At 49.8% G+C, this 8,359-nt stretch overlaps 1 protein-coding gene across 3 annotated transcripts in view; it reads right to left on the bottom strand.

Annotated features, from left to right (window-relative positions):
- Positions 1 to 8,359, bottom strand: part of ANKFY1 (ankyrin repeat and FYVE domain containing 1) — a 69,527-nt gene that overhangs the window by 12,013 nt on the left and 49,155 nt on the right. For 2 of the 3 annotated variants that reach the window (XM_040243715.1, XM_040243717.1), the window contains exons 12-18: positions 6,515 to 6,746; positions 5,206 to 5,304; positions 4,815 to 4,968; positions 3,794 to 3,965; positions 2,827 to 2,945; positions 2,011 to 2,167; positions 897 to 1,097 (exon numbers count right to left, since the gene is read on the bottom strand). In XM_040243715.1, coding sequence (XP_040099649.1) covers positions 897 to 1,097; positions 2,011 to 2,167; positions 2,827 to 2,945; positions 3,794 to 3,965; positions 4,815 to 4,968; positions 5,206 to 5,304; positions 6,515 to 6,746 — 1,134 coding nt within the window. The remainder of the gene's footprint in view (positions 1 to 896; positions 1,098 to 2,010; positions 2,168 to 2,826; positions 2,946 to 3,793; positions 3,966 to 4,814; positions 4,969 to 5,205; positions 5,305 to 6,514; positions 6,747 to 8,359) is intronic. The other variant, XM_040243716.1, reaches the window with a different exon arrangement.

Genomic DNA, 8,359 nt, shown 5'->3' with positions numbered 1-8,359 from the left:
CCGAAACAGACACACACCCATCCACCCCCGACACACACACAACCCCATCCACCCCCGACACACACACACACCCCCATCCACCCCCAACACACACACACCCAGCATGCTGCACATCACACACACATCCACCCATCCACCCCCCGACACACACATCCACCCAGCAATGTATCTGCACTGGTTTCACACTACATGGGCAGGAAAAGGTGAAAGGACTATCTCCATTCAAGAACATTTTACCCCATGTGAGCAAGGGTGAGGTTAACACCTACACAATCAGTCACACCGAGGCAAATGCTGAAGAAAAGAGATGCATGGAAGCCTCAAGTACAAAGCCAAAGTCTTCATCCATGTTAAGACTTTTGCTCAGGTCCCAAATCTCCATTTCACCTTCATAAATGGCTACTCAGAGATCTCAGCAGTATTCTAAGAGCTGGATGGAGAGGCACGTATCTGAGGACTGACCTGACAAACCCACGTCAGCTCCCACCTCAGACCAGTTGCCACAGTCTCCTGGCCCAATCTGCTGCTGCAGGTCCACAGCTAATCGTCTAGAATGAGGACAACTGAAACTGCTAAGCTGAATCATGGCAGCTCCTCTAAAACCCAAAAGCTCCTCCAGGTCAGTTTAAGCCTTTCTAAGATATTCATTGCTAGGGCAAGTAAAACACAAGAAAAAGCAAAGGGTGCCCACAGTTCTGCAAGATGAGAATTCCTGTCACCGGGCTCCCTTCCTTGTACACGTGGCACCACTGGGTGGCTGACGTGCAGGACAGAGCAGGCGCATTCCATTCAGCAGTGACCAGGCACCTGAATGGCCAAAACTGAAGAAACACCTTTATACGGAAGAGACCTGTTTAGTTCGTGACCTGTGTTTAGCCTGGGTGTCGCTTGCTCACCTGCTCGGCAGCCCCGGACTCTCGTTTCAGGATGGCCTCAGCCGCCTTGTTGTTCTTGCAGGTCATGGCGCAGGCGAAGGGGGTCAGGCCCTGCCGGTCTCGCATGTTCAGGTGGATGTTGGGGTGAGAAATCAGCAGCTGAATGATGACACCATGTTGGTTGCTGATGGCCACGTGGACAGGCGTTCTTCCTTCTGCATCCTTTGGGGACCAGGCACAGATTTCAACATCCAGGTGAAGATAAAATCCAGGAAAAATATGACATGGAAAAAGTTTTAAATCAAATTTAGTTCTGAGAATCAACACTGCCACTCTGAATCTGAAATCATCTCTTCCAGAGGCCAAACATAGGATGACTGATAGCCTCTCTACCTCCATGCTCCAGTAACCCAGGGAAACAAACACATTTGGTTTAGAGAAGCTGCAGTCAACCTCACCTTTAAGTTAAACCACTACTCATGTGCCGGATGAGTAAAGCAGCGCACACAGGCAAGAATGCTGAAAAGCATCAAGGAACATGACTCAGGGATGTCCCACTGAGCTACTGAACATTTTCTTAAATACAATACTCAGCTTGGGACTAGAACAAATTCTCAATGGCAATCTATAACTAATGGGGACAGGATAAGTTGAGTGAACAAACCTTCCTCATTTTGTAGAAAGGACAAAGACACAGAGGAAAGAAGTTTTGACCTGAAATAATTACAATTATGAAACAGGCTGTGGGGGCTTCCTGGTGACTCAGTGGTAAAGAATCTGCCTGTAGTGCAGGAGATGCAGATTCAATCCCTGGATTCCGTGGGTCGGGAAGATCCCCTGGAGAAGGAAATGGCCACCCACTCCAGTATTCTTGACTGGAAAATTCCATGGATAGAAGAGCCTGGTAGGCTACAGTCCACGGGGTTACAAAGAGTCAGACACCACTGAGAAACCAAACAACAACAAGACATCTGTATGACCCAGGAGACAGTCACTTCCTGTGTCTGTCCATTTGGCTCACTGATGGTAAAGCTGGGGCCCAGGACCGGAGACTGCAAGGTGTCCAGACATTAGAGGAGATTTCCCTGATTCTGGGGTGACCATCCCTCTACCTGGAAAAGAGAGACCTCCATACCTGTGCATTTACATTGGCACCAAACTCCAAAAGACACTGGATTGTCTCTTCCAGCCCCCAGGAGGCTGCCAAATGCAGAGGGGTCTGCCCATCTCTGGCCTCTTCCTCTCCTTCCCCATTAGCACCAGGCTGTCTGGGACTATTCACGTCGCAGCCACTGAAAGGAAGGGGAAGTGAGAGGAAGGCATGCTGACAGACATGGAGCAGCGGCCTCATCCAATCCCACAGAAAGCCTGCTGCCGCCAAGGACTGTAGTCCTTGGTCTCAAATATTGCTGTGTCCTGCTGCCATAGATTCTTCAGCAACTGGTCCTGGAGGCAACTTGGGTATCAGAACTCTTAAAAGCTTCCCAGGGGATTTGTGTGCATTTAAAGATTGAGAATCATGGCTTGAACGCTGTCCTGCACAACCTCACTCTGCACTCTCCCACACCTCCTGCACTCTGAGGCCGTGGAGGCTGTCATGGCTCCGGAATCGGGGTGGAGTCTGGCAGAGGCCATTCGGTCTCCTCCACACCAGCCTCTTGGTCTCATTGTGTGAATGGGTCTGATCTAATGACAGGGGCCAATATGGTTCCCAAAGCAGGAAACTGGCTTAGTTTTTAGACTCTCTGATCTCGGCACACAGACTCCTTGCCTCATTAGACAGTCGAGTTCCTGGCTCCCCTGACCTGAGAGAACAGTGACCCTCTCTAGCCTTCAATATGAAGGTCAAGCCAGCTACAGGCATGTCAAGACTATAGCTGGAAAAAGAGAGAAGAGAGCCAGTCTGCAATAGTCCAAACAGGATCTGAAGGGATACCCAGGCCTCTCAGACCTGCGAATGAGAAAGCAGGCGATGGACTCGTTGTTCTCATCGATGGCTCTGTGCAGCAGCGTCTGGAGGCAGCCGCTCGGCCCTGGACCCCAGCACGTGGCGTCACAACCATGCCTGACCTGCAGGGAAGCACAGGTCACTCTCAAACGCTGCCCGGCAAAGCTGAACATGCTTATTACCGTCTCTCAGCCCTAAGCTACCATTATGTACATTTTTCAGATAAGATCCAGCTGATAGTTAACCGGTAATTATTTTAATCTGTACCATTCACTCGTTTTAAAAACACTGATTAAAATCTGCTTTGGTGCAAGCTTGTGCACTAGGTTCTGCGGGAAGGATTTGAGAAATAAAAGATGTGTCTGATCAGCACCTTCTAAAGCTGTGTCCTAGAAGGGACAGAAAACACAGACAAGTGCCTGCACACATGCGCACGCACACGCACACTCTCTTACACACACACACTCTCACTCACTCACTTTTACTTATAGCCCCCAGTAACATATACTCTGCAAAGAACTGGTAATCTCAGGAACAACTGGCTAAAACCCTCAGGTGCAAAATGTCTTAAAAATCACATTTCAAGCCCTTCAGAAAACTGAATGAGCTTTTGGGCTCTGTCCTCTGAATAAGGGGGACACTCCTGAGGTTTGAGAACTTATCACTGTGGTGACAGTCAGGGTAGCCCATAGCCAGCTAAGCCACCTCAGGAGAAGACCCCGGAGGAGGGGCCTCAGCTCTCCTACTTTTTGGTAGTTTTCCTGATAAAGACAGCCTGAGAAAAGACGTGGGCCGTGACTATGTTGAACCCCAAGTTTCCTGAACACGACTTTCAAAAATGCTCATTCCTGACCCAATATGCTACTTGGCAGATCTCCTGCTCGTTATGATCACAGTGGACATGTCAAATCCATCTCTGACACAAACCACCCCCCCCATGTAAGTGGAGCGGAAGCTGAGCTTGTCTCACCAAAGTGGATGCGATGTCCTCCAGGTTATTTGCCAGTGCAAGCCACAGCGGGGGGTTCCCCTGCTCATCCGGCACAGACATGTCAGCTCCTCGGGTGCATATGGCATCCACGACGAGGGGAAGCTGATTCCTGATAGCCAGCTGAAGGGCTGTCTCCCCATCCTGAGTCCTGCTGGGACACGGACACCAAAACAAACGTGTGGAGCTGGGATCAAATGACACAGGGTGCCCTTCTGGGCAATCTGGAGGCCAGAGTCCATTGTACCCCAAACACGCTTCACTTACATCCATCAGTATTCTTTCAGAGAAATTCAACCTGTCAATAGCATCTGTCCCTACTGCCTTTTAAAAAAAGAGTATCGCCATGCTATCCTGTTGCACCCAACTGCTCAGCACACTGAAGTCTTACAGCTGCTTCCACAGCCTCTGGATAAAACGCCACCCTGACCACCCTCTTGACAAACCAGTTTCATCCATTCAGTCCTTGTAGGTCAGCTGACACTGAAGATAAATTCGTTTAAAAACAAAAATGATAAAAAATTTTACCTGTGTATTTTTGCCCTGCAAGCCTTCCCTCCTGTTTTATTTATTTTTTTTTGCCGCACTATGGATCTTAGTTCCCCGACCAGGGACTGAACCCAGGGCCCCTCAGTGGAAGTGTGGAGTCCTAACCACTGGACTTCTGGGAAATTCCTCCTTGAGCCTTTTGATAGCTCATTTGTTGGAATGTTCTTCATTATTAAGTGAAATCCCTACTTAAACAATTGATTTCTGGATTGTCCATTTTGGTAAGCTTTGTGCCATACTGTGCCCTGGTCTCAAAATGTTCAAGTAAGACCAAAGTACACAATTCCCCCTTTGAGCTCCCCTTCTCAACACTGTACCTGCACTTTTTGAGAATTACTGTTTCTCTTCCTTTATTTAACAAGGAACAAAAATCTTCCCTACAAGTGAGGCCATGCGTTTGAACCATGTCAATTAAATGTGACCTGGTGCAGTGGCGGATGCTGCTCCAGCCCACCTGACGTTTATGTCCGCCTGGTGCTCCAGGAGGAAGAGGGCACTCTTGCTGTCCTGCCTCTGCATGGCCATGTGCAGCAAGGTCTGCCCATCCGACATGGTGTCATTGATGCATGCCCCGGAGCCCAGCAGCTGTGCGGCGATCGTGTGCATGCCTGCAAGAGACAAGCCCCGATTAATGCTGGCTCAGCTTCTCCCACTTTCTCAGCCTCTTACTACAGCAAACACACCCTCTCGACTTTGCAAGGCCAGCAGTTTTCCACATTACTATAGGCTTAACCCAAACAGAAAGGCTAGTCTACACAAACCATTAGCTCCAACCCTTCCACCTCCCTCCCTCGCACACCCACCCTCTGGTGCACGCCTGTCTGCAGCCGCTGTCACTGCCTTACCAGTCCACAATGCCAGGCCCAGCACAGTCTGGTCTCGAGAATCCTTGAGACTGAAGTCCGGAATAATTTGCAAGTTGTTGGTGGCATGAAGAGCATTAGCTACGTTTTTTAAAAGGAAAAAAACACCCAATTTCACCATCCCGTGGATCACGTTCAAAGTACTCAAGAGAATGGAAGCTCAGTTTCAAACTGACTGACTGATCACTTCTATACAAAGAGAAGTGATAGACCTTGTGGTGGAAGTGGAAGCCAAGATGTTTGATAATTTGGAGCAAAGCTTATGAGGAAAATGAATGGTTGTAAAGGTTAAAACACTAGATGTTCACAAAAGGAAAACAGGCTCCACTATGGAAACACACATTAATTTCTTGATTACCAAAAAGGGATCAAACAATGAACTGGAAACTTTTTTTGGTAACACATAAGCCCTACCATCTTATACCTCCTGTGTGGGCAAAGAAGAAGGCAAAGCCTACCTAACACCCCACTTCCTTCCACAAGCACAGTGCTCAAGGCCACTGGCCTTAGCAAGGATGCTGCTGCTGCTATTTAGTCGTTAAGCTGTGTCCGACTCTTTTGTGACCCCACGGACTGTAGCCCAGCGGGCTCCTCTGTCCGTGGGATTCCTCAGGCAAGAGTACTGGAACGGGCTGCCATTTCCTTCTCCAGGGGATATTTTCGACCCAGGGACTGAACCCTCGTCTGCTGCACTGACAGGTGGTTTCTTTACCACTGAGCCACCAGGAAAGCTCCAACAAGGATGCAGGCAAGAGTAAAACAAATTTCAGGGCAGGAAGGAGAAAAAACTGGAAAATTACATTCTGAGGGAAATCAGCCTCCCACATGGCAGGGGCTTCCTTGGCCCCCCCTTTCTGGCTCCTCTCTAATGGTTCACTTGCCAGGGAGGCTCAGAGGTGGACGAGAGGGCTGACCAACTCGTGGAAGACCGGTGGTAACAGAGTTCTCAAAGACAGTGCTCACAATGAGGCAAAGCTCTGCTCAACCTGCCCCTGAAGTATGTAATGGGAAAGCCCCCCAAAATAAGAGAGGGGAAGTACAAGGTTTTAACACCTTAACCCCACAGGTGAAGTGGGCAGGCCCCATTCTACAAATGTACACAGGAAAAAACTGTAGCCAGAACCAGACTATACACTTATCTGGTTGGACCTCAAAGGATTTTTCAGGTAAGAAAACTCACCAAAAGGAGAAACATCAACTGTGTCATTAACTACTCTAAACCACTGTTCGGAGGTCACAGTTATGGGTAGTAACCCCCATCTTTTGGGAACTAGGACCCCCAAATTCCCACCTTTTTGCTCCAGGATGACAGAGACCACATCTGGGTGATTATAGGCGATTGCCATGTGCAGGGGCGTCTGCAGGTAGACGCTGCTGTCCACTGAGCTGGGCAAGGACACGGCCTCCTTCAGGGACGGCAGGGCCTCCTCCGTCTGCAGGTTTGGGTTGGCCCCCTGCTGCAGCAGCTCTGCAGTGAGGTTGGCCAGGCCATGCCGACAGGCTGTGTGCAGCGGGGTTTCTCCCTGAACGGAAACAAGTGGCCCTGGTCAGAGCACTTCAGACTGGGAGCCCCTTTGCAAAGGGATGAAGCCAGCCTGTGCGCTGTGACACAGGTCCCCAACGCCAGATGCAGCCCCGGGCTCATCCTGTCGCCGGTTCCATGACCTCTGTCCCACGTGCTCCTCAGGTCTCCTTTCCCTCCCCCATGCTGTGCCATCATCCCAGATTCCTCCAGTGTCTTCCCGGCATCCTCCAAACGCCCTGGATCCCCATCTTCTGCATTTCCACCCTTCACTTTGCTTTTATAATTCTTTTGCTAATTATAAAAATAATACATGATTGTTATTAAAGAACTATCACAGATGACCTCCAAGCGTCCAGCACTAATGTGGTGCTGTCTGTCGACCACCACACTAAGCCCTGCTTCTCTGACCAGTTCGTATCAACTTCTCCTGGAACTCTGATGAAGAAAAGACCCCCTACTCCCACTTTTAAAAATTAGAAACATTGTAAACTGGCATTACAGGTACCTGATTCAATATTCAAAAGGTACAGGAGAATACAGTGAGAAGAAGCTTCCCCTCATGCCTAGCCCCCATCTCCCAGTTATCCTCCCGTGAAGGAAGCAACACTGCCAGTTTCATATTTCTATCAAGTGACAGAATAGCCATAGGGAGACATACACACACGTATGTATGTGTGAATATGCATACATGTACACATGGAGACACACGTGCGGTTTTTCACCCAAATAAATGGGAACAACCATCAATACCCTGCTCTGCACCAGCTCCTGTTGAAGCTGCTGCTGCTGCTAAGTCGCTTCAGTCGTGTCCGACTCTGTTCGACCCCATAGACGGCAGCCTACCAGGCTCCTCTGTCCATGGGATTCTCCAGGCAAGGATACTTGAGTGGGTTGCCATTTCCTTCTCCAGGGATCTTCCTGACCCAGGGATCAAACCCGGGTCTCCCGCATTGCAGGCAGACGCTTTACCGTCTGAGGCACCAGGGAAGTTGCTTCCCAAAGGGAACCACTTTGAACTCTCTGAGCTGGGTTTTGTAATTTCCTCATTTCTACCGAACGACTTTTATTTGTGCCTCTTGATTTTCTGGGTCCTGGATTTCCTGTAGGATCTCACTGGGTGACAAGGATTTGGCTTCTTCCCCCCAGCAGCCCCAGGGGGCTCCCCTCTCCCCATAGAGCCTCCTCCCAGGGGCAGCCCTCTGCTCCAGCCCTCTCCCCTATACAGCCTCCCTGGGTTCGCTTAGCTTCCCCCATGGCTTCTACTAGGACCTACAAGTAGGAGACTCTCAAACCCAGCTCCCCAGCCCTGTGTGTACACCCAATTTTCCCACTGCTTACAGAATACTCCCACCTGCATGTTTAAAAAGGAGTTCTACAATCACAAAATGGAATTCGCCCTCCCCTGGTCAGTTCCCTCCTTCTCCTCTCAGGTCCAACAACTCTCCAACCCTTGCCTCTGAGAGCCACAGAGGTCCCATGGACCATCACACTGTAGTTCCCCTTGAGACCCATCCTGCTGGGTCCAAATCCAGTATGAGAGGTTGGGATAAGCCACTGCTTATCCAGATGATTCCCTCCTGGCTCCAGCCTGGACCTCCACTCTGCCAGCCA

The sequence above is a fragment of the Oryx dammah genome, unplaced genomic scaffold (genome assembly GCF_014754425.2).
Source record: "Oryx dammah isolate SB20612 unplaced genomic scaffold, SCBI_Odam_1.1 HiC_scaffold_8, whole genome shotgun sequence".
Lineage (NCBI taxonomy): Eukaryota > Metazoa > Chordata > Mammalia > Artiodactyla > Bovidae > Oryx > Oryx dammah.
Note: the sequence above shows the minus strand (reverse complement) of the source record. Positions and strands in the feature narration are given on the sequence as shown.